This window comes from Aedes albopictus, chromosome 2 (assembly GCF_035046485.1).
Source record: "Aedes albopictus strain Foshan chromosome 2, AalbF5, whole genome shotgun sequence".
Classification (NCBI taxonomy): domain Eukaryota; kingdom Metazoa; phylum Arthropoda; class Insecta; order Diptera; family Culicidae; genus Aedes; species Aedes albopictus.
The window spans coordinates 97863030-97890126 of record NC_085137.1 but is presented as its reverse complement, the minus strand read 5'-3'; the positions used below and the strand labels follow the sequence as shown (position 1 = coordinate 97890126).

Below are 27097 nucleotides of genomic sequence, written 5' to 3'. Positions count from 1 at the left end.
ACGGCCGGTTGACAACGGACCAGATCTTTACCGTACGGCAAATCCTCCAGAAATGCCGTGAATACCAGGTCCCAACACATCACCTGTTCATCGACTTCAAAGCGGCATACGACAGTCTCGACCGCGCAGAGCTATGGAGAATCATGGACGAAAACGGCTTTCCTGGGAAGCTGACTAGACTGATTAAAGCAACGATGGACGGTGTTCAAAACTGCGTAAGGGTTTCGGGTGAACTATCCAGTTCATTCGAATCTTGCTTGGGACTGTGACAAGGTGATGGACTCTCATGCTTACTTTTCAACATCGCTCTGGAAGGTGTGATGCGACGAGCCGGGCTCAACAGCCGGGGAACGATTTTCACAAAATCCGGTCAATTTGTGTGCTTTGCGGACGACATGGACATTATTGCCAGAACATTTGGAACGATGGCAGAGCTGTACACCCGCCTGAAACGCGAAGCAGCAAAGGTCGGACTGGTGGTGAATGCCTCAAAAACAAAGTACATGCTGGTAGGCGGAACCGAAAACGACCGGATCCGTCTGGGTAGTAATGTTACGATAGACGGGGATACTTTCGAGGTGGTGGAGGAATTCGTCTACCTCGGATCCTTACTGACGGCTGACAACAACGTGAGCCGTGAAATTCGGAGGCGCATCATCAGTGGAAGTCGGGCCTACTACGGGCTCCAGAAGAAACTGCGGTCGAAAAAGATTCACCCACGCACCAAATGCGCCATCTACAAAACGCTAATAAGACCGGTAATCCTCTACGGGCACGAGACATGGACCATGCTCGAGGAGGACACGCAAGCACTCAGAGTTTTCGAGCGACGCGTGCTAATAACGATCTTCGGCGGTGTGCAGGAGAACGGTGTGTGGCGAAGAAGGATGAACCACGAGCTCGCTGCACTTTACGGCGAACCTAGCATCCAGAAGGTGGCCAAAGCTGGAAGGATACGGTGGGCAGGGCATGTTGCAAGAATGCCGGACAACAACCCTGCAAAGCTGGTGTTTGCAACTGATCCGGTTGGCACAAGAAGGCGTGGAGCGCAGAGAGCACGATGGGCGGACCAGGTGGAGCGTGACCTGGCGAGCATTGAGCGCGACCGAGGATGGAGAGCGGCAGCCACAAACCGAGTATTATGGCGTACTATTGTTGATTATGTATTAGGGGCTGTCCATAAACCATGTGGTCATTTTTTTGGGACTTCTCAACCCCCCCGCCCCCGCGTGGTCATTAGTCCATACAAAATGTTTTATTCGTCCATACAAAATGGTCATTGGCCGAACCCCCCCCCTCATGACCACGTGGTTTATGGACAGCCCCTTATCTTAATGAAGTTGAACAAATAAATGTATGTTATGTATGTATGTAACCCGTTAGCACACTTTATTTGATTGATTGCCTGAAGGGCAATTAAAACGATAGCACCATACTAAAATTGCTCTGAATTTTCGAAACCACAAATCTGAAGAACCAAATATCGCAAAGTGCTGAAAAGTTGAACGATTGATCAGCCGCTGGTCGTAACCAATCGATCAACCTTGCAGTGCAATCCGCCATTTGTTTCTTCAAATTTGTGCTCTTGGAAATTCAAGGTGAGGTTTCATTATATCTTCACCTTAAAGCGGGTCATCATAAAGGGCGTCCACTACACTGGCGGAATTTCTGAAGAATTCGCTAAAGCAAAACTTGAAAAATTTTCTGAATAAATTTCTAGAGGAATTTATAATAAATACCTGGACAAATTTTCCAAAAAAACTCTTGACGAATTTCCAAAAGAATCTTTAGTTCTATTCTAAGTAAGCACTACTTATTCTTCTGTTTATTTTCTTGTGACTTAACGTTCCTACTGTAACTTGGCCTGCCTCATATCAACTTAGTGAGTGTTCTTTGAGCACTCCCACAGAACTGTTATAACTGTATTAATTGAAGGGCTTTCTTCGATTGCCATTGCATGGATTTGTACATTATGAGGCAAGTACAATGAAACACTATGCCAGATCAGTCGAGAAAAGTTCCCGTCCGGAACGGGAATTAAACCTGCCGTCTCCGGATTGACGATTGGACAAAAAGTTTGTTTCTCGCGCAAAACGTAACGTGTAGGTTATGTCTCTAGAATTTCTGAATGAATTTTTGAAGGTATTTCTGCAATATTCCATTTTTTTAATTCTCGATAAATCCCAACATAAATTTCTGGATAAATCTGTCTAGTGATTTCTAAAGCAAATCCAGGATTATTTTCGAATTATTCCTTAGAATATGCTTAAAAATAAGACGCGGACACGGTCTTAAGCCAGAGGCTGCACAGACTGAATAAAACGGTAAACTAGACAAGGGACACACGGAGCACGCACCAGTGGATACCAAATAGAAACTATTGTCACGGAAAGTTTCATCGCTAGGAGCGGGAATCAAACTTTCACCCCATAGCATGATGCGATTAGAAGCTTGGCGAGGCTCCATATATATGATTTAAAAGAATTAGTCAAGGAATTCCTAAGAGAATTTCTATGATTAATATGATCAATATGTCGGGGCCCGTGGCGCAGTGGTCCACACGTTCGCTTCATAAGCGGATGGTCATGGGTTCGAACCCAGCCCCGGCACTTGCAATTTTTCGTCAGCTGCTCTTCCCCCCGCAGCTGGCACCTGACCCTCTTCGGAGCATATAGCTCTAATAGACCCGGAATTCGGATATCGGCGAACCGCAACTCATAATGGACCCCCTATCGGACTGGAAAAGGAACAGTAGCCACACACCAGCATCATCGTGTTCATCATTCTACCATGGACAGGGTTGAAGAATGAAAGAAGCACAAAGGCAAACCAGTTCAATACAGTAGAATATAATAGAATAGAATACATTTAGGCGTTGTACAAAGTGGAAGTGCAGCGTCCAATTGGAATCGCTCACGTAGTACCCTAGTGGACAAAAGAGCTGTTAATTAGGTTAAGTGATTAAGAATAAAATTATGATCAATATCTTTCGTTCTGTTGTTATCCAAGCAAAACTTTCATCTAAAATACCATAACCGTAAATATGTATGCTGAAATAAAAAAAAAACTCAGTATCAGAAGGTTTATAAAACAATCAATAGGTGGATTTATCGATTTGTCCTCCGTTTTTCCTGCTGTTGAACACTCAAACCTGCACTCACCACACTCGCGGTTGGGTGAGAAATTCGAGACAGGTCGGAATTGTAATGGCCCGGAGCAAAAGTTTTCTGGCGACACAAATTTTGTTGCACAACCGTTAGTGGGATGGCCAGTTGGATTACCAATGAGTTTGATAGTGAGGAAATTCGTGGGATTTCAATTTTGATTATGAATCAGATCCAAACAACAGTTTCCATGAGAATAAAAATGAGTAAACCGTGCAAATAATATGACCAAATTGAGTCATGAGTGCGAATTTTAATTCCTTGATTCCGGCACATCATGATGATTACACACAATTTGAGAAAGAACGTTGTTGAGCATCATAGGAAACTTCAAAGTCATACATTAATTCACACTATTGGATAGATGTGCGACACTAGCTGAAAAATTTATCAATTTTCAACTTGTTGTACGAATAACTATTATTAAAAAAAAATTTAGTCAAGTTATTTTTAGAAACTATGACAAGTATGCAGGAAACTTTGCATCATAATCATCATGACAAGTCAAATCCGTAGAATGTTTTCAACATTCCCAGTTCACGCCCCAAGCTTGTTATCTGTTATCTAACGCACCGTAACCGCGATAAACCGCAAGAAGCAGCCAGCACCAGCGTCGATACGGAACCGATAAGATAGTCAATCGACAAAATAAAACCCACCTAGCTTGTATCATGCTCGTTTCATTCGCCTTTGGCCAGTTAAACGTAAACATACCCACCGCACCGGCTCGATCCAATCTCAAATTCTTACAAAATGAGTAACTTTTTCGATACCATCGATCCGACCATCTTCCGGTCGTACGTCTTCTGGTGTTCGGTGCTGGGCCTGAAGATGTTGGTCATGTCCATCCTGACGGGCAGGCAGCGACACGCCAAAAAGGTAAGTACATATTAACAAATCACTTATCAACCAAGTCAACTCATTATCTGATCCCCAAATGTAGGCCTTCGCGAACCCGGAGGACGCACCCAAGGGCGTCAAGGTGGTTACCAACGATCCAGACGTGGAGCGTGTCCGTCGTGCCCATCTGAACGATCTGGAGAACATCCTGCCATTCTTCGTCATCGCTTTCCTGTACATGTTCACCAACCCAAGTGTGTTCGTGGCCACCAATCTGTTCCGGGCGGTTGCCGTAGCGCGCATTGTACACACCCTAGTCTACGCGGTGTTCGTAATTCCTCAACCAGCTCGTGGATTGTCCTGGGCGGTGGGCTACTTCAGCACAGGATACATGGCCGTCAAAACGATCCTGGCGTTCCTGTAGACTGGTGGAGAGTGAGCTAGCTTATAGAAAATAAAAATTAAACGATTCCAAGCGAAACAGGGGACCTGAGAAAAATCGTAAACAATTTCATACCGAGCGGAGTTGACGACAGCCATGAATAACTAATAACACCGGATGACGAAGCTTCGGGCTGGACTCCCCCCAGTCAGTACCAGGTTCGGCATTCGGGGCACGTTTTGCAAATCACTTTGAAATGTTTAATGGTTTTCTTTTGGATTGATCGTCACACCCTTGGAAATCGCTTAAAGCTAGGAAAAAAAGTTGGAGATTCTTGTCTGCGATGTCCATTAGGCTGACGTGACACTAATTGGTCGGACGCATGCCGTTCATAAAATCTGAACGAGCGTGTGGCTAATCGGAAAACAATAAAACAACATAATGGTAAATGCTTCCCCTCTACCGGGCTTTGAGCAAGTGGCTTTTTGTGAGAGAGGTTAGTCTCGCGGTTGGACTGTAAAAATGGGATAATAAAGAGACGTTGGTTTCGAATCAAGAATGGGAAAGCACTGATTTTAGTTCAACCATTTTTTCCGGGTTACTTTTCTTTGAAGCACGCATTGATCAAGTCAGTGATCAATGGTCGTTTGTGTTGAAAATATTCTTACTTGCTAAACTTGGGGTCTCTTATTTCAAATATTTTGTCCAAATTCTTCCAAGTCATGCACTTTTTGAGTTATTTTAGGATTAAAATCTTCTAATCCGAGAATAACGCCTAAAAGTAGGCAACGGCTTTAGGGATTGATAGCCTACTTTGATTAAATCGTATATTTTATTGAAAAAAAAGCACTTTCATAAAAGTTTCATTTTTTAAATCCAACTGTAGGATATCATATTGAAGTTATACAGTGATTTCATGACAAGCATGATTGTTTAACAAGAATCTCATTACGCTACGAAACACAGTCGAGGAAAAAATATTTATTTCAATAGCTTAATAATAGCAGGATACAGATGGTTTAAGAACTAAAAAACTGATTCAACTAAAAATGTTTGAACATTTCATGAGGTCCGTCAAGCTGATCAAAGTTACCCCGCTGATCAATGCTACCCCGTTTTACGATACCGTCGTTGGGGGTGAGAATGGGTCAAAAATGCATACTTCCACAATCATTCTTCAATAATTTTTACTTTTTGCATGAAAAAGTCCTTTGATCACTGGATTGTGATCTTTGGTAATGCATGTACAAATGATGAGAAAATATTTGGAGTTCGTCAATTCTCCTGAAAACTACAAGTGGATGAGAACCGAGTTCGTTCCGCATTGACAACAAAGCAAATAAATAGAATTCTGGTCAATGTTGATATTACTTACCAATAATTATATGATGACTATGAGTTTGAGATTCTAAAAAAGTATTAATCCACCCAAAAGTGTGATGTTTTATCGAGCCTTAAAAGTGGTATTTTAAAAAGCCCTTATTTTCAAGCCTTTGTTATGATTCATCAAAAATTATTCAGTTGCTCTAGAAACCTCATTTTTTGACATAAACTTATGGCAACAACGAGGATGACACCATACAATTTTGGATTCGATATTCGCAATATTTGTTGAGATATTTCAAATAATGTTTTGACCCAATCTCGCCCCTCTGACTCATTGTTACCCCCAAAGACGGTTCCTATCTTTAAACAAACATTCATCGAAATAATGTTTTTGAAAGAATTTTTTAAAATGATTTTTCCCAGTGTAGGGCTTAACTTGTATTTTTCAAATATTCTGGTGTTCGATTTGAATAGATCGTATCAGCATAGATACGACCCATTCAAATCGAACGCTAGTACTGTTTTCCTGAAACTTGTCTTATTTTGTAATAATCACTCTTACGAAACTTTTTTTTTGTACATAGAATAGATCAACATTCCAAACTAAAAATTTAACAGATGGCACTTTTTTGTGTGGTAGTAAAATCATTTTTTTCTCGGTGTCGAAGTTGTTCCGAAACATGGAATAAACACTAAAAGTTGCCTTTTTAAACCATTGTTGATTTCTAATCACAAACTTTTCATAAAACTATCCCGTTTCCGTGATTTTTCCATACGATTTGACAGTTCTTGACTACCATGCTTCCGTGAGCTTGAGGTGAAAATTTAAGAGAATTGACAACCGAGAGTAGCACAGACGATGCATTGAATAGGGCACCGTATGAAATTCTCTCCTTCTCTTACACTCTTACAGACATTTTGTTAACAACAAGGCCAAGAAACGTCAAAATCCCATATAAAATCAAAACAGACTCGTAGCCGTGCGGTTAGGGTCACCAAGCTTATAATCGCACCATGCTATGACAATGCAGTGCTCTATACAAGCGATGGTGTTGCCGCCGGGCTGTCAGCACTGGAAACTAGATGCTATAAAAGTTCTTGTATGCAATTTTCACTTCTGGCACCAACTGAGAGCAATCAATAAAAATGTACACAGCAATCATTCTATTGATCCTTTTTTTTAATACATATGAAAAAATCGGTGAAAAAGTTTAAACCTTTTAAAATACAGTTTAGATAAATTTTAAAGAAACTAAGTATGTAAAGTGGCTATCGACATCGAGTCACACCCAGAAAGTATAATAGTAGTCTGAGAGAATGTTGCCAACTCCGAAAACGATTTGGGGTGAAATTCATCCCCTTCTTTCTCATGTTTATTTAGGAGAGTGAGCAATTAAAGTTAACCTTCACAGTACCAGGTGCCAACATCAAAAGTTTAAAAATCTGTAACTTTGTCAAATTTCATCCGATTTTGATGAAAATTTTACAGAAAATCACAAATGAGTTGAATTTTAGACATATGCTATGGAACCATAAAAGTTCACCGTTGTTCCGGATTTAGGCCGGAAAAACCTGGGGTACCGTAGGTACCGAAACAGGGACTTTTTGAGAAAAACACTCGAAAACGTGTTGAAATTCGCAACAAATCAATTAATTTTAAATCTTTGTTCAAGCACACCTGTACATGCACGGTTCTGCGACAGTAGAACATGTTCCGGCCGCGTAGCAGGCCGGAACCGGTTCCGGTAGGGACCCAATGGGGACACTTTCTGAATTTCACAGAACCACATCGTTCGACGGCTCAAAATTCATGGTTTTTCATGTGGATCTCAATAAACATAGTGCCAATGTCCAACAAAGGATCTGGCCACTTCCGGATATTCCGGAACCGGTTCCGGTAGGGACCCAAAGCGGACACTTTCTGAATTTCACAGATCCACATCGTTCGACGGCTTAAATTTCATGATTTTTTTATCTAGAATCCAATAGCCATAGTGCCAATGATCAAAAAAAGTTTTGGCCACTTCCTGATATTCCGGAACCGGTTCCGGTAAGAACCAAAAGAGGACACTTTCTGAATTTCAAAGAACAACATCGTTCGACGGTTCAAAATTCATGATTTTTCATCTGGATGCCAATAGACTAAGTGCCGATGGCCAATAATTGATCTAGCCACTTCCTGTATATTCTGGAACCGGTTCCGGTAGGGACCCAAAGGGGACACTTTCTGAGTTTCACAGAACCACATCGTTCGACGGCTCAAAATTCATGATTTTTCATCTGGATGTCAATAGGCATAGTGCTGATGTTCGACAATGGTTCGGACCACTTCCGGATATTCCGGAACCGGTTCCGGTAGGGACCCAAAGGGGACACTTTCTGAATTTCACAGAACCACATCGTTCGACGGCTCAAATTTCATGATTTTTTTCATCTAGAAGCCAATAGTCTTGGTTCTGGTCACTTCCAGATATCCCGGAACTGGTGCCGGTAGGGACCCAAAAGCTACACTTTCTGTATTTCACAGAACCACATCGTTCGACTCAAAGTTCATAATTTTTCATCTGGATATCAATATGCATAGTGCCGACTGCGGACAATGGATCTGGCCACTTCCGGATATTCCCGGAACGGTTTCGGTAAATCTCTGCAGGTATTACATGAGGATTTTTAGAAGGCAGACATTCTTGCGATTTTCCAAGCGGAATTGGTGTTGAATTTTTTTGGAAAATGTCTGTAAAAATCACAGAGGGAACTTCCCTAGAAGAAATACTGAAGGCATTCTTATAGAAATCCGTGAAGAAATGCCAAGGAGATCTCTTGAAGGAATCCATAGAAAAATCTTTAAAAAATCCACTTGACGTGTCTCCATAAATGCCTGATGGGAGATTCTTTATGAGAGTGCTCCTCCAGAGGCTTCTCCCAATACTCCTATACAAATCCGTACTGTGATTGTAAAATTTTTCCTGTGATTGTTCCCAAAGAATTCCATCAGGTCATCCAAGTGCATTCCACCAGAAATTCCTGAATAAATACCAGCAGCATTCCTGCAGAAATTTATCATAATGATTTCCGCAAGAATACTTAATTATCAAGTGGTTCACTAATCAAGCTAGATTCTAAAATTTGAAAAAAAAATCTGGATTATACTTATTACAATTTTTTTTTAAATTTCTGCAGGAATGGATGCTTTCTTTGTAGGAATCCCATCTATAATTACATAGGGAATTACAGCAACAATATCTGGAGGAGCTCTAGTATCGCTCAAGGAATTTGTCCAATATTTCTCATGTGTTTCCAGGGATTTATCAAAGGACTCCACCAGGAAATGTTTTTGGGATTTCTCCATATTGAGATGCAGGCTCTGTTCCACTAAGAGCGTTATTCCAATAAGAAAAAACAACAGAAGGAGGTAAATTTCATCACAAAGAATAACTTAGTAGAACGCATGAAAATTCCTAAAAAAAATCCCTAGGAAATGTTATAACAAAAAAATAATAATTTCAAGGGATCATCCACAAAAAACGACACAATTCTGGAAATTGAGCACTCGGTGGCCATATCCAATAACTTCTAAACAGTCTAAAACTGTTGATAATCAGTGTAAGATGGTGGAGGAGTAAATTTTAATGAAAATAGAGTGAATTGAATTGCGAATGCATATGGAAAATACGCTGTGTATAAAAAAAAAAAAAAAACAACCATTTTTATAAGAATCTGGCCCAGTGACCCACTAGAATAAATCCGGCCACAGGGACCATTCCGACGTTCTCTGTTCACTTTCACAAACTAGAAATATGTATGTACGAGTAAACTGTAGAAAATATATTCAAATTCGTTGAGTATTTACTAAAAGTAGTATAAGTTCGTTTGCGCTGACTCAGGCCGATATGGGTTAAAGCCATAAATACATATAAAATATTATCAGCAGTGGCGATTATCTAACCTCAGATGTACCTGTTCTACGAATACTAATTTTTAAATTTTATGAATAAATGAGCTGTAGTAGGTTTAGATTGATGTAAAATAATGATTCCAATTATTTTCGTTTTGTTGTTGATCATAAATTCACCGCAATGACTGATTTCTAAATCGTAGCACAGGTAAAAAGTGAGGTTACGAGACTCCTGATTATCAATACCTGGTGCAGTTTCAGCATAATCGATACAGTTGAACTACCGAATTATTGAACGATTTGTCATATTTATTGTAAACAAAAATACATTCGCATTACAGGGTTTAAGATTCTTCAAATAAAGGATATTATTTTGGGCACTTTCTGCTATAACTAAGTCGATTTCAAAAATTGCGCTGCGTGGCTCTTCTGTGACACATGTGCTGCTTAGGATGACCAATGAATGGAAGAAAAGTCATGCATTTTGAGCTGTTGCACGATGGGGTTACGTAAAATTCTGAAAGTGTCCTCTTGGATCCCTAGCGGAACCGATTCCGCAACAACCGGATGTGTCCAGAACCGTTTTTGATCATTGGCTCTGCGACTATCAGCTTCTTGATTTTTTTTTGTCTGTATTAACGAGATTTTTAGCCCTAGGCTAGTTCATCTCGGGACCTACGCTTTACTTCCCTTCCGATGGAAGAACTCACATTTTTGTGAGTTTGTCGGGAGTGGGATTCGATCCCAGGCCCTCGGCGTGATAGTCAAGTGTTCTAACCATCACACCAGGTCCGCTCCACAATATCAACAATAGCTTCTTGATAAAAAAAAATCATGAATTTTGATTAAACGAACGAGGGGGTTATTGATAGTGTTCTATTTGGGCTCTAATTGGAATCCCGGAATATTCTGAAGTGGCCAGATCTATTGTCCGCCATTGGCACTATACCTATTAACATCAAGATGAATAATCATGAATTTTGAGCCGTCGAACCATGTGGTTTTGTGAAATACAGAAAATGCCCCCTTTGGGTCCCTACCGAAACCGGTTCCGGAATATGCGGAAGTGGTCCGAACCATATTTGATCATTGGCGCTATGACTATTGGTTTCTAGATAAAACATCACTAAATTTGAGCCGTCGAACGATATGGCTCTGTGAAACTCAGAAAGTGTCCCCTTTGGGTCTCTACCGGAACCAGTTCTGGAATATCCGGAAGTGGCCAGATCAATTATTGGCCATCGGCACAATGTCTATTGACATCCACATGAAAAATTATGAATTTTGAACCGTCGAACAATGTGGTTCTTTGAAATTCAGAAAGTGTTCTCTTTGGGTCCCTACCGGAACCGGTCCCGGAACACCCGGAAGTGGCCAAAACATTTTTCGATCATTGGTACTATGGCTATTGGATTCTAGATGAAAAATCATGAAATTTAAGCCGTCGAACGATGTGGATCTATGAAACTCAGAAAGTGTCCGCTTTGGGTCCCTACCGGAACCGGTTCCGGAATATCCGAAAGTGGCCAGAACCATTGTCAAACATCGGCACTAAGCCAATTGACATCCAGATGAAAAATCATGAATTTTGAGCCGTCGAACGATGTGGTTCTGTGAAACTCAGAAAGTGTCCCCTTTGGGTCCCTACCGGAACCGGTTCCGGAATGTCCAGGAAGTGGCTTGATCAATAATTGGCCATCGGCACTGTGTCTATTGACATCCAGATGAGAAATCATGAATTTTGAACTGTCGAACGATGTTGTTCTTTGAAATTGAGAAAGTGTCCTCTTTTGGTTCTTACCGGAACCGGTTCCGGAATATCCGGAAGTGGCCAAAACTTTTTTTGATCATTGGCACTATGGCTATTGGATTCCAGATAAAAAATCATGAAATTTAAGCCGTCGAACGATGTGGATCTGTGAAATTCAGAAAGTATCCGCTTTGTGTCCCTACCGGAACCGGTTCCGGAATATCCGGAAGTGGCCAGATCCTTTGTTGGACATCGGCACTATGTTTATTGAGATCCACATGGAAAATCATGAATTTTGAGCCGTCGAACGATGTGGTTCTGTGAAATTCAGAAAGTGTCCCCTTTGGGTCCCTACCGGAACCGGTTCCGGCCTGCTACGCGGCCGGAACATGTTCTACTGTCGCAGAACCGTGCATGTACAGGTGTGCTTGAATAAAGATTTAAAATTAATTGATTTGTTGCGAATTTCAACACGTTTTCGAGTGTTTTCCTCAAAAAGTCCCTAGTCGGTACCTAGGGTACCCCAGGTTTTTCCGGCCTAAATCCGGAACAACGGTGAACTTTTATGGTTCCATAGCATATGTCTAGAATTAAACTCATTTGTGATTTTCTGTAAAAATTCAATCAAAATCGGATGAACTTTGACAAAGTTACAGATTTTTAAACTTTTGATGTTGGCACCTGGTACTGTGAAGGTTAAAAAGCTGATTACGCCAATAGTCACTACTCAATACGATAAAACCATAATGATTGTATACGAACATGTCAATTCCACTCAGAATAGCTAAACAAGTATGCCTGATCTCACTAATAACAATTGGTAGAATTCAGAAATGTATATAACAATATTTTTTTTCTTTTCTTTACAGGTATGCCATATTTTGCTTCAATGGGATCAGGTTTGAGTTATCGATTACAGTTTACAAAATCAAACGAAAGTTGTGCAATTCTATTAACCCTCTAATGGATACCTGGGGTCCATTGGACCCCAGAGCCACTTTGAAGTGGCCGCAAACAAGTTTGGATTGATATATCGGTTCCATTTTCACAGTACCTTCAAACTACACAGCGATGAGTTATTTAGGAAAAAATACCAATAGTTTCATGGCGTACTATGGATTATTTTCGATGTCAAAGTTGAACCAGGCGATTTTGTACCCCTGGGGTCCATTAGACCCCACGGAACGAATGATTGCATCTTTTGATCATGACTTCCTAGAATAATGCTGTGTTGGACAAAATTGTTCCACAGACCAAGGGTTCATTCAAATAATACGTCAATTGTAGATCCCCTCCCTCCCTCACGTAACAACTTTTGTATGGAAAATTTTGAAATTTTGTATGAAGCATAACGCAGCACTGGACCCCCTCCCTCCCCCCTTAGCGTTACGTAATATTTGAACGAACCCCAAGGGCAACCTTATGATAAATAAATTGAATCGAAATTAGCCCAGTAGATGGCGCTAGTGTGTATTGAAATTGCGCTTTGAAAGCTTCAATATCTTGATATTCTGAATGTTCGTGTCTTCGGAAAAAGTGTTAATACATCAAGATCTATTTGATAACTAAAATTATGCTTATGCTTTTCTGCAAGCAAACGCCAACGTGACGGAGTCCAAAAAAGTGAAATTTCCATACAAATTACTCAAATTTCGCTCTCTAGAACTCTCAGACTTTTTAACATATCAACATTTTTTCTTTGGCATTCGCTAAAACTACTCCTTGTCTTTCTATTCCTAGCTTTGTCCTCCTACATAAATCGAAAATTAAAAATTTGCGACAGATAAAATTTTTTTGCTCACTTTTTGTTTAACTTGTTGTGGTCACTTTCACACACAACATAAACAAAAGTTTGTTCGCACACATGCAAGTATAAGTAATGGCTCAATTATCAAATCAATTTACATCAGGTAAACCAAAGACTAAACAGTTGAAAAAATTACACAAAACTGTTATTGCTCAACAGCACAATTGTGCTGGTTCGTCACGAAAGGGATATACGCTGGGTATCCTAGATACCCTGAACGACAAACGTCCTCATAAAAGTAAACTTCTTTTGAGGTTAAGGACAGACTTGTTAGAATCCCAATATGGCCACCGCAATGGCCGACTTTGGCACCTACTCACGATTTTGAGGGCACAAATCTCTTCGTAAACAAAACCAGCGCACCTGAGCTTCTTATTTTAAGCTTATTTCAAGTGAGCAAGAACAGAATAATAAAATTCATTGTTGTTTGAAGCTTGCTTCTTGAGATTTGTGCGTCTAAAGTTTTGATGCACTGTTGAAGCGGGATTTAAAGACGTTTGTCCTTAATATCTTGATGCAATATATTGACAAGATGGAGATTGAGGGATCGTGCGCATAGGAAGAGTGTTTTTCGGGCTGCTGATAAATCGCAACTTTTTCGATTGATTTCGGTTGAATCCGATCGCGAAAAGTGAGTAAATCGCGGGAATACGTACGCAATCGTCGTAATTGGGTGGCGGTTAGTGATGGGATGTGAATTTGAGCCGGAAAAGTGAATCTACAATGTCCATTTGCGGTTGTCCCCGCAGTGAGAAAATGGAGGAAGAAAGATGCGGACACGGTTGTGTTCGTATGCGTGAGCGCAATTTTGCCACAGCTGAAAGTGTAGTGGTGCGAATGGTGCTGGTCGGTCGGTCGTCATCGAAAAACACGGGAGTAGCGAGATTAACCCTTGCATGGCATAGTGGTTGTGGTGGGTGGTGGTGTTGTGCAGCAGTAAATAAACCATCCACACATATGCTAGTGTGGACTGGTGCTGAGCCGACTGTTGTTTTGCTAAAGTGAATGAAAAATGAGTGTTCGTGGAGAGAGTCAAGAGAGCGTGTGCTATTATTGAGAAGAATGTGCTCTGTGTGCGGTGGTAATGATCATCATGATGACTGCTGACGAAGATCTGCTGCGGGTGCGGTGGAGATTGATGGGGTGTATATGTGTATGCTACTGCTACATGTATATGGCTGAACCAACCGACGTCTGCCACAGCGTATCAGGTGTGGCATCAGGCTGCATCAAGACGGAGCGCGGAAGGTTGGGAATCTGAGAATCATAACTCTCAGACACGTGAGTACAAGTATGTGTGTGCTTGGTATGAATGAATGCGTATTTACAAGCGTGCAAACTATGTTGGTAGGAAGTGTCGGTCACATAATGCTACACGGAACCGCCAAACTACCCAAAATTGAGTTCTTTTGACGCAACCCCATAGTTCGGCCCAATAAGCCAAATTTGAGTAAATCGATTAAACTCACACTAGGTAAATTGCCTTCACCTCCAGCAAAAACATTTACTTAAGAGTAGGTAAATTCAACCCAAGACCCCCCCCTCATTCAACCCAAATTTGAGTAAACCTGCATTTACCCAAAATTGGCTTATTGGGCTCAAGGGCCCTCGTTGGGTAGATGCATCTCTGTTTGCTTTTGACAACATCGGTGAGGGAAAGAGGGAAAATAACCTAATTTTGGGTAACTAGTTTAGCTTAGCTTAGCTTAGCTTAGACTGACTGCACATACCTATGGTTGCTACTCCGTGATTGACTCGAACCAATGACAGTTGCACAATGAATCAACTGAATAATTGACTGGGAGTGGTCAACATTCTCACTGTGCACGCTTCAGAGACTCTCTTTAACAGTACAATAACGGCGCCGGCCACGTCCTTGCAGTCAGGTTGGAAGAGTGAAGGATTGTTAATAGCAACCTTTGTTATGTGAAAGTTGGCGTTTACCGCACGTCTCCACCAAAGGCTGCAGGAAGGAGTGATTGTTAGTAGGGCAGGTATCGTTGGGTCAGGATTCACTTCGATAAGTAATATGACCTTTTGGTGTTGCAGTATGCCATGCAAACTGCAGTGATGTTGTTCGCTTCACGCGGAAAGCAAACAACCAACCACCCTCGTCAGGTGGTTGCTCAATATTTACTACAAATGAAGCAACAAAGTGCTATTGTTCGCATCACGCGGAAAGCAAACAATCGACCACCCACGTCAGGTGATCGTTTAATATTTACTATTCAAGACGCGACAACACATACAAACTTAAGTGCTATTGCTCACTCCGCGCGGAAAGTAAACAATCAGCCACTCGCGTCAGGTGGACACTCAAGATTTACAACAAAAGACGTGTCAAAACATGCAATCTGATGCGCTATTGCTCGCTTCACGCGGAAAGCAAACAATTGACCACCCACGTAAGGTGATCGCTCAATATTTATTCATAAAAATACATACAACAAATATACATGGACAGATACATAGAAAAACAGTATGTCGTTAAGAGATTGCACAAAAAAAAATGAAATTCAATAAAAAGAAGAGATAGTTTGTAAATTGCCATCCCGAACAGTGACAAAATGGAACAAAAATCCAAGTCGACACTCATGGTGACGAACTATACAAAGTCAATGAAAAAATATTTGAAAAGAGGGTATTATAAACATATGGTATAAAATTGTATTAATATAATAATTGATGTAGAATCCATAGAAAGAGAATAACAAGGAACAAACTCACCGGATAATCGCCTGCCATTAACGTTGAACTTTTCGTCATTGAAATCATCGTCATCATCAAACATTTGAAAGCAGTTTTTTCGTTCAAAACAAAAGCTTTTGCTATGAAAATATATTCACTGTACTCCACATGAGGAATATAATGCAGTGAATATATTTTCATGACCCTTGTTTTGGTTTACAGCGAGAAAACTGCTTTTTATTTTTCGAAAAATGATGACGGATGCTTGAGCCTTAATCGAACCAAAAATGCGAAACGAAAAAAAAATCGGAGCACCGAAGACAACGCGCACGCGAATTCGGCCTCCAGTTGCCGAGCCGTCACTACACACACTGACTGGAGCCGGGTCTCTTCCTCTGCCATCAATCGTATCAAAAAGCGCAACACGCAAATGGAAAAAAAAAACTAAATCGGGGTACCGAAGGCAACGCGCGCGCAAATCTGGCCTCCAGCTGCCGAGCCGTCACTACACACACTGACTGAAGCCGGATCTCTTCCTCTGCCATCAATCGTATCAAAAAGCGCAACACGCAAATGGAAAAAAAACTAAATCGGGGTACCGAAGGCAACGCGCGCGCAAATCTGGCCTCCAGCTGCCGAGCCGTCACTACACACACTCCCTAATTTTGGGTAACTAGTTTATTCGATATACTCAGCTTTGAGTAAAATCGACCCAAAAATTAGGTAGTTTGATTTCTCCGTGTAGGTATGTAAAGGTATGTAGGGATACACAGAAGAATTTAATTTATATGGACGTATTTGTTTTTCCAGCAAAAAGTTTTCATGTTGCGTGTAGGTAATTGACAGTTTTGATCGAATTGTTACATAAAGAACTCAGACAAGTAACAGGCGGTAACAAGATCGCACTCCAGGATTTGTCGCGAGATCGAGTGATTTTTAAATTTTCAACGAGTTATAAGCGGTAAAATGAAACGAGACATTTTTGGAAGTATAGTTAAATTAATTACGATGATCCTATATCATATTTCGTTGTACCAGGTTGCGTTAGGGAAGACACCAACTCGTACACCATGGAGAGGACGGTCAATAACAAATACAAAATCAAAATTGACTTGATGCCCGGCGACGGGAATTGCTTGTTTTCTGCAATCGTGCATCAGTTGACGGATTTGCAACATACTCATGCAGTATTTCACGAGGCCGTTTCGGTTATGCGCAGGGAATGTGTGAGGCACCTCTACCAATCCGCTGGTACTTACAGAAACCTTATCATAACAGAGGCAATAGAGAGAGGAGATTCGTGGCCGGAAGAGGATAGGCATGACTCAATCGTGTCAAGTTATTTGCATAGCATTAGTCAGAACGGCGTATGGGCAGGGTCAGAGTCGATAGCTGCAGTCCGAGATATCCTTGGAGTCAGTGTTGGTAAAAACTCAAATTCTCAAATCTCATGGTTGAGTTGTTTCACGCGCGATTCTTGACTCGCCAAACTCACCGCCGAAAAAATCATGCATGAGTTGACTCATGATTTCACTCATTCCTTTATTTCTTGGTGTTCTTAATGTTTACATCGAAGTTTTTAGGATTGTATGATAGAACAAAAGCAAATCTAGCGTACAGCAACATCGAATGCCCTTCAAATTGATTTGGATTCGTTTTACAAGAGAACGAGATTTCGGCGCTTGACTCGTGAGTGCGAGATTTTGCATGAAATTCTCGCGCGTGAGAAAACGATTCAGAATCGCGTGCGAGTTTGCTCATGCAGGAGCGGTTCATGAGTGTGCTTTGAGTGTGAGTTTACCAACACTGCTTGGAGTAACAATCTTTTCGGTCGAATCTAGTCCACTAGTGTTCGAGGGTAGAGCTGGAAATGAGACGATCAATATTTTCTATAATGGGGTAAACCATTACGACAGTGTTCGAGAGGTTATAGAACTGACTGGTCAGGGCACAGTTAATCGAATAGATCAGGATTCCTCCATGGGGCATACAGAACTAAGTGGGAATGATGGTCTTGCTAACAACGATATGGTAGATTGGGAAGATGACTGTAGAGTTCAATTCAGATACTTTTTTGATGTATCAGGCTCAAGCACGCCCGTATTGAAGTATTTAATATCACCAGCATCATCAGAATCTCTATACTATGCGATTACTCACCAACTTCTGAATACCCTGGTAAATAGGGTAGAATTTAAAAAGAAAATGGAGAGCATCGTTAACGTTTCTTCCAACTATCTACATCGAAATCAGGAATTTGTGAAAATGAGGGCAATATCAGCATATGAGAGCATGAACCAAATTAATCTTAGTTTGTCAGATTATAGTACAATATTAGCTATTGTGAACACATGCTCGGTAGTAGTGAAATTGTACGATCAGGGCGGCTCTGTCTGGAATTGTTTTGTACCCGATGGGAGAGGAGCGGATTACGTCAAACAGGTGAACATATGCCACACAGTTGACGATGGAGTAGGGCAGTTTCACAGTGTTACGCGGGTGTACCAGTTAGGAGTTGTCCGAGAAGTGCAGTTTTCCAACGATGACTACGCTCAACATCTACCAGGCCTATGTAGCTGGAATGTCCGGGGCTGTTGTGATTCAACAAAGCGCGACTTAATCAACAATGGTTTGGCACGACGGAACATACATCTGGCATGCCTTCAGGAGGTGAATGTGGATGCAGAAGAACTACTCACCAGCGATTACACTTGGCACATTTCAAGAAATGGAGGTAATCATATCCGGGGCTTGGCGTTCCTACTTCGGAAAGGAGTCGATATCTCTATCGTGAGTATAGATAACACATTCGAGAACATACAGAAGATCGAGGTCGTAGTTCCGATAGGCGGTAAAAGGGTCACTCTTTATATAGTTAACATACATGCTCCTAATCACGGTTATGGAAAATTCTTGAGTGACTTGGGTCGATGTATCATGACGATTAAACATCTTAAGAATCTTATTTGTATCGGAGACACCAACGCTCAAATAGGAGGGGACGATTTGATTGAAGCTGACAAATGTCTTTTCGGAAAATTTTTGGGACATAAAGAATCTAATGCGAATGGAGAGCAACTGAAGTTTTTCGTACGGCGACACAATCTCGCTCTGAGGAGTACAATGTCTGACAAATCATTTCAAGTTACATGGACTAGAGGAAACAAAGGCTCACAGATCGACCACATAATGACAAAAACAAACTCCAGACTATTCTTAAGGAAGGTTCACGCTACTTGGGAAAAATCCGTGGATACCGATCACAAACTGCTGTATTGTCTTATTAATACAACCAAATGCAGCCCAGACATCTCGTCTGGCGAGAGGTCCTTGAATGATCGCACAAGAACTAAATGGGACTTGAAGTTGCTTCAACAGGAAAAATTCAAGGGGGACTACCATAAAGCGTTATCGGATAGGAAAATAGATGTCCAGGAAAAACAAATCTCTGAAGTTTGGAAAAATTTTGTTGCTAAATTGAAGAACGCCGCCAACAGTTCGATTTCCGAAATGCATAAGGTACCTTTGTCACCATCGCGCAGAAAAGCGATGGCGGAAGTGAAGAAGTGGTCCTTTAGAAATAAGTTGCACCCTTACAACCAAAACGTTATTGAACAGACAAAACACGCAAAGGCTACATTTTCTCGATTGTGCAAGGAAAAAGAAACCAGAGATCAAAAATATTTCTTCGAAAATCTGAAAAAGTACAAGTTAGGAGAAAGGATCAGTAGGGTTCATCAGTATATGAAAAAAACATAGAAAAAAGTCGGGTGGCATCCGTAAACCCCATATCTCGATGCGTAAATGGAGAGTCGCGGAGGAAGGAGATTTTCTGCTACCGGGACAAATCAACCAGACGGATGAGGAAGTATGCAGCATGCCGATCGTCGAAGACTTGGATACAATCATCAGAGAGAGCAAAAATAATAAAGCACCTGGATTAGATGAAATACCTGCCGAGTTAATCAAATACGCGAATGCAGATACGGTGGAAGAGTTTAAAAATATTCTTCAGCGGATATGGACGGAAAACTCACTACCATCTCAATGGAGGCAGTCATTGCTTGTACCAATTCCTAAAACTGCGCATCCGAAAAACGAAAACGACTACCGGAGGGTATGTTTGAGTAGTTCAGGGTACAAAATGTATGCCTCATGGCTACTTCAAGATCTGATCAAGTGTACTAGCCCTATTGGTTGTCATCAAACAGCTTTCCTTCATGGCAGATCGACCATGGATCATCTGTTCGTTACAAAACGAATTCTCGAAGAGAAGTGGAACGCAGGAGATGACTTGATAGTGATGTCGCTTGACATTAGTAAAGCATTCGACAGAATTTCACTTAAGGATGTTCCAGAAATATTAGAGCAAAAGGGGGCTCCGAATGGGCTGATTCGTAGAATTGTCGAATGCATCAGAGAGGAATCATATCAAACGCTTTGGAACGGACAGAAAACGCCAGAGGAAAGCCGCCGTATGGGAATAAAGCAAGGGTGCCCACTTTCCCCTTATCTCTTCGACTTAATAATGGAGGACGTTTTGCGGAAAACAGAAGCTGACCTAAGAGGCTTCTTCGACCTGGATCAGGTGCACAACATCCGATATCCGGTGATATTAGTGTATGCTGACGATATTTTGATTATTGCCTGTAGCAAAGAACAGTTAGATAGACTACTACCAGCACTGAAAAAACACCTGGAGGAAGCAAATCTGAAACTCAACGATACTAAAACCAAAATCGTTGTGAGAGCACCTAAAGGAGACGCACCAACGTCGCTGGTAATCGATGGCTGTAGATACGATGTTTCCAAGGAATTAGACTATTTGGGAGTTACAATAACAGACCGACTGTGCCGTCGCAAGACAACCAAATCACGGTGCCAAAAAGCAATAAAATCATCCAAAGCAGTTATCGCGTTTGCCAAAGAAAACAAACCTAGTGTTGAAATTGGAAGTTTGTTGTACGATTCTATCATTTCACCAACGATGACGTTTGGATCACAAGTTTCCGTTATTACCAAACACACTCGCAAGTCTATGCGGGAATATGAGAGGCAAATAGTTGAGGAACTGGCCAGTTGTTGTACCGGAGACCGTCATGACACACCAACTAGGGCACAAATACTTCGAGGGAAAACCGTAACCAAAAAAGTCAGAGCATTGCAAATGAGGTTCTGGAGCTATGTCATGAGAATGGAGGACAATCATTTACTTAAATTAGCTGCTAAGTACAAGAAAGGTTATAGAAAGCAAGGAAGACCATCATTCACTTTACTCGACGTCATTCGACAAAATGTTGACAGGTTTGGAGATCTAAGTTTAGAAGAATGGGAAGAGTTAGCAGAGGACAGAGAAAAGGTTAAAAACAAAATCAATGAAATTTACGAATTAGCGGAATCCTCGGATTCAGATGAATAAACCATAGGGAGGTTGAGAATAAATGTGCGTGTGAATGAGCTGTGTTCTACTTTATTTAGTGAAATATTGAAAACCTTAAATAGTAGAGTTTTATCTATTTCCTTGCTGTGCATGCATCACTCCTGTATGCTATTATATTTTTATTTTGTACAATAACATACTCTCTTTCAGGAATATCAAGGTAAGCTCATTTAACAGATTTGTAAACTGCCTATGAAATACCAACTGAGCTCTAAACTGTCGTGTAGAGCTCCTCGTAACAATCCCACCCTACTAACACAAATTCCCTTTTCTTAGCGTTTACGGAGATAGTTTGGGTGCCCTGTATCGTCCGAAGTGAACGTTAAACTAACATTCCTACCCTTTCCCAGCGATTGTAAGGACGTGGCCAGGTATACAATGTGATGCTTGTTTTGACCAACTATAACACGTAGAAAAATGCGGTTATCCCAAACGTTATTTTAGCGACAATACGTGTTACTTTTCAAAACCTATAGAGCTGAGCATTGTATAGCCACCCACGATGTGTACAATCGCCTATGCTATGCTATGCTATGCTATGCTAATATCTTGATGCAATATATTGACAAACAATACCAATACTTCCTATTTGATGGATAATTTATTTCAGAATTGACTCACCAGGTGGCGAATGTATAGTTGCAAAGATTACATATGGATAAGACCTTTGAGCCAAAAATGTAATATACATTTGTTACCATATATCTCGATCGAGAGAAAATATTCTAAGTTGATGGTGCTTCTGCACAATCAATTTATTTCTCAGATATCTCAGTCCAATGAAAAGATATCATTTTGATGTTTTATGTAAAGATGATCGTCTGACTAAGCATTACTCGTTGATTTAGTTATTAGGTATTATGTATAAAAAACCATTTCATTACTCAACCATGGACCTTTACCTTTACATTACCTTTTAGGACGCGCGCCTATTCGATCCTAAAACTGCATCGCACTCGCGCTGTATACGATGAGCGAGGTTTTTGATGGTGTTTTACGCCGTTGTGCGACGCGCATCCTGAAGGGCTAATATGAATTATTGGGCTTTTTTAAGAAGGCCGCTGCAAAAAAAAACTTTGCCGTAGACACTATGTCAATAAATAATCCCGATGTACGACAGACACTGTACATGCTGATTAGCGCCACCTCATGGCAGAGTTCAAATCAAATGGCTCATCAACTGTGAATGTTTGACCTACCGAACAACTATGCCAAAGACACCATCTTTCTAAATAATCAGGATCCTGAGATATATGAGATAAAAAAAATATGCTCACTAGCGCTGCCTTGTGGTGAAATATCAAACCAATCCGTTCATCAACTGTAACCCATTGCCAAAGCAAACAACTTTGCCGAAGACACCAACTCTACTAGTAGTCAGGATCTTACTATATATTTGACGTTAATTTCGTCAGTGTTACGTCTGTTTGTCTGTGATGTCTTTTTGGGTTAAATAAAATAATATGTAACGCAAAATTTGATAATTTTAGAATGCATCTCTACTCCACGTAACAACTTTTATATAGGGGGATTTTTTTTTATTACCGAACACTTTGGGCCGAAGGGTCTCCGATTTCAATGAAAATTTCACCAGAGCTAGAGGTCGTGGATATATGACCATATATGGAATTCAAAAAAATCATAGTCGACTATTTTTCCGGGAATCACTAGATGAAATTTCACGATTTTTCAAAATTTTGTAAAACATCCCAAACTTCAAAAAATCGTATCTCAAAAACTATGCATCGTAGAACAAACTTTTTTTAGTGAAATCGACGCCAAATTACCTCAGCAATCCGATAAAGATACACTGAGAAAAAAGTTTCTCAGAAAATTTTTCACCATAGAGAAAAAACGTCTAGAAATGCTGATAAAAGTACCGTCTGTATCATAGATTATTTTGAACAAAATTTTTCCTAGCGCAAAAATTAATGTTCTTCATTTCGTTCTTTGACGCCAAAATGGAATCTCTTACCGTTTTAGAGATATAGCCAAAAAACCAACGGCCAGTCGCTATATTTTCATAGGAAGCCATCTACAACAGCGGCCGTTCACCTGTTGCAACATGTTTACTTTGCAACGAGCAAATGTCATACGCTAATTGTAACGTAACTTTGACACTAACGTGCATCGGAGTGCACTGACAGCACATATATAGCACTTGAGTGCCTTTTGAATGCATTAAATAGTCATGTTTTGCAATGATCGGGTTTCTAACTAAAATGTGTTTCAAATAACAAGTTAACAACGAGCCAATGCCACCGGTGAGCGTAAAATTACTTATAGCACTCATGCCCTATATGTTTTCCATTTCAATTTAAGAAAACAATGAAAACAAAGAAAACTATTAACGGAGAATGGTTACTACTCAGCAAAATATTTGAAATTATACCTAACGAAAAAAAAAATTGCATACGAATTTCTATCTTATTTAACTTAATTTTACATCAAACAATTTCTTGTATGGAATGTTGAACGCAAGCTTCATACTGAGAGCAAGCTGTAAATTTATAAACTGATGGAAAAATGTGTGCGATGCGACGAGGTCCTTTTGTTACAGGTTAAATGATATAACATTTTTAACTGTGTAAGTAACAAAAATGCATAGCTGTGTAGTATTTTTTGATTATAATTCTTTTGCTTCGTTCAGAAATAACGATAGCATTCTAGAAATTTTCAAAAGATATAGATAGTTAAGGATCCAATATTGACCCATGAAGCTTCGTAAATACACAGGCTGTGAATGAAAATGAGGACGTTAGAGGATTTCTTGAAATTAAACATTTACTTGACATCTTAGAGCATTAAACAATTTTAGACAATATTTTAATCATTCGAACCGTGCACCGACTTATTGGTTGATTCGAATATATTATGGGTAGTAGTATGGGTTTGTCATGCTCGTTCTGAAAACTGATTAAGTCTTTTTGACAACAAATTGTTAGTTAGAAAAAAGTGATGAATTGATTGATCTTACATTTCAGTGTTTTTTCTATTAATCAATGTCAAAACTTACTTTAACGGTAATGATCGATCCTCCAGCGTATCGTGCTGTCTCAACTGTTGTCAACTCAGTAGCTCTATACAGAGCTCGGTATTAATCTTTGCTAACCATTGCTGAATATTATTATCATCACTGTTGGAATTGTGCCGCTTCTTAGAACAGGAAAAGCTTGGTTTGAAGCAACAATGTTTTATTAGCGCGTTAAGAAGTTGTATGCATGGTAAAATTTAATTTGCTGCCCGTACTAATTAGTACATGTTTATTTTAATATCTGTATTAACGAGATTTTTAGCCATAGGCTAGTTCATCTCGGGACCCACACTTTACTTCCCTTCGTATGTCGGGAGTGGGATTCGATCCCAGGTCCTCGGCGTGACAGTCACGAGCTGTAACCATCACACCAGATCCGCTCCAGAGAGTACATGTTTGTTCCTCTCATCCATGGTATATATCTTTTAAAGTTCCGTTAAGTTTTAAATTTTAGTGTTTTTTTCTAAAACACATTATACAAACACATTATGCACAGACCATGCTATTTATTAAATATTGAGTGGAAAATGTCTCTTTATGGTGTATAGAAGAATCCACTTACCAATGATCATTTAAGCAACAAAAACTCTTCAAAAACAAAACAAAGCTTTACATGTGTAAAGGAACGTTATAGTTACCTGATATCCACTCATCTCTAACGGCATATGATTGCTTTGATTGAAAAAAAAAAATACGTTGAAATATGCGTTTGCTCGTTGTAAACTTGTTATTTGCAACGCTTTCTAGTTACAAATCCATTAATTGCAAAACATGATAAGTTGTTGCATTTAAAAGGCACTAAAGTGGCATATATGTGCTGTCAGTGCACTTCGATTCACGCTAGTGTCAAAATTACGTTACAATTAGCGTATGTCATTTGCTCGCCGCAAAGCAAATATGTTGCAACAAGTGAACGGCCGCTTTTGTTGATGGCTTCCTATGAAAATATAGCGACTGGCCGTTGGTTTTTTGGCTATATCTCTAAAACGGTAAGAGATTCCATTTTGGCGTCAAAGAACGAAATGAAGCACATTAATTTTTGCGCTAGGAAAAATTTTGTTCAAAATAATCTATGATACAGACGGTACTTTTATCAGCATTTCTAGACGTTTTTTCTCTATGGTGAAAAATTTTCTGAGAAACTTTTTTCTCAGTGTATTTTTATCGGATTGCGAGTTTGGCGTCGATTTCATTAAAAAAAGTTTGTTCTACGATGCATAGTTTTTGAGATATGATTTTTTAAAGTTTGGGGTATTTTGAAAATTTGGGAAAATTGTGAAATTTCATCTAGCGTTTTTCGGGAAAATAGTCCACTATGATTTTTTTGAATTCCAAATTTGATCATATATCCACGACCTCTAGCTCTGGTGAAATTTTCATCGAAATCGGAGACCCTTCGGCCCAAACCTGTTCGGTAATAAAAAAAAATCCCCATAGGAAATTTGAAAATTTTGTATAAAGCGTAACACAGCGCGTGATCTCCTCGCTCACCTAGCTTTACGTAATATTTGAACGACTCCTTTTGAGCCGCATGACATATATGTCTACCCATCCACAGAAATGCGATTTACCCTATTGTTATGAGCGTCGTGTCCGCTTGCTTAGGTACGTTTCTTCATCCTAATGATTCAGAGCATTTTTGGATGCTCTGTAGCGTGACCTACACAGTTAGAAAAAATCACCGACTTCGGTAATGTTTTACCGAAATCTCAACCGTTAAGTTTGTTTTACAGGGAAAAATCGGTAAAGGTAGTAACTTGTACCGAAGTTCGGTAGAGTTTGACAGATAAACGATAACATTGTACCGAAATTTGTAATTATTTTACAGAATTTCGTTAAAAATCCATTACCGAACGCTCAGCGGTTGAGATTTCGGTAAAAATTACCGAACGCGATTAGCTGTGTAGCGGGATTTCCCTGTACTAAATTATTGATCACTAGATAGGCCTTGACATACCTAACATCTTTGCTGAAAACATCATTCTTTTAAAAAGTAGGGATCACGAGATACACGAGTATATATGTTGGGGTCCAATGGACCCCAGGGTCTCAAAATGGACCTTCATTTAAGGTATCCCTTTGAGGGTTAACGACCAAAATGTTTGTTGCATAATTATGTTCTGATATCAAAATCGTGCTTCAAAAACTTTTAGGTAGAACAGTTGTAGAGTTTTTCATGAAAATTTGTACAGCTTTTTAAAAATATGGAATTTACTAAAATGTAAATATATTGCATTTCAGTCAATCAATTTTCAATCATTTTGCATTAATAGCAAGCTGATTATAATATGTTTCGATCATCTGAATATCATTTTTGCATCAAATTAGTGAGACTCGAGATATTGGTGATTATATTGGCAAAACTCCTTTAATTTGAGCAAAGTTTCCAAAAAAATGAAGACAATGATTTTATTGCCCTTTTCTGGCTATAAAAAATTACCACTTGTTTGGGTTGGATTCGAATTCACGACTCCGTATCGCTAGTCCGGCTCTTTATTTTATTTGACAACATCTTCGGCTGCATGCCGCACAGACTGATCAGCTAGACTCGATCTCGCGACAAATCCTGGAGTGCGATCTTGTTACCGCCTGTTACTTGTCTGAGTTCTTTATGTAACAATTCGATCAAAACTGTCAATTACCTACACGCAACATGAAAACTTTTTGCTGGAAAAACAAATACGTCCATATAAATTAAATTCTTCTGTGTATCCCTACATACCTTTACATACCTACACGGAGAAATCAAACTACCTAATTTTTGGGTCGAT

General features: G+C 40.0%; 2 protein-coding genes across 5 annotated transcripts in view; both read left to right on the top strand.

Annotated features, from left to right (window-relative positions):
* Positions 1–27097, top strand: part of LOC115255007 (uncharacterized) — a 717425-nt gene that overhangs the window by 331871 nt on the left and 358457 nt on the right. The gene's annotated exons all lie outside the window — the stretch shown is intronic.
* On the top strand, positions 3831–4503 carry LOC109419784 (microsomal glutathione S-transferase 1-like). Its single transcript, XM_019694071.3, has 2 exons — positions 3831–4043; positions 4108–4503. The coding sequence occupies exons 1-2, from the start codon at positions 3918–3920 to the stop codon at positions 4426–4428; spliced, it is 447 nt and encodes a 148-aa protein (XP_019549616.3). The 5' UTR covers positions 3831–3917; the 3' UTR covers positions 4429–4503.

What these genes read in the sequence shown, in the direction of transcription:
- LOC109419784 (XM_019694071.3), top strand. Translation starts at nt 3,918, where the DNA reads ATGAGTAACTTTTTCGATACCATCGATCCGACCATCTTCCGGTCGTAC. An exon ending in GGCAGCGACACGCCAAAAAG is followed by an intron (nt 4,044 to 4,107) that starts GTAAGTACATAT and finishes CCCCAAATGTAG; the next exon opens with GCCTTCGCGAACCCGGAGGA.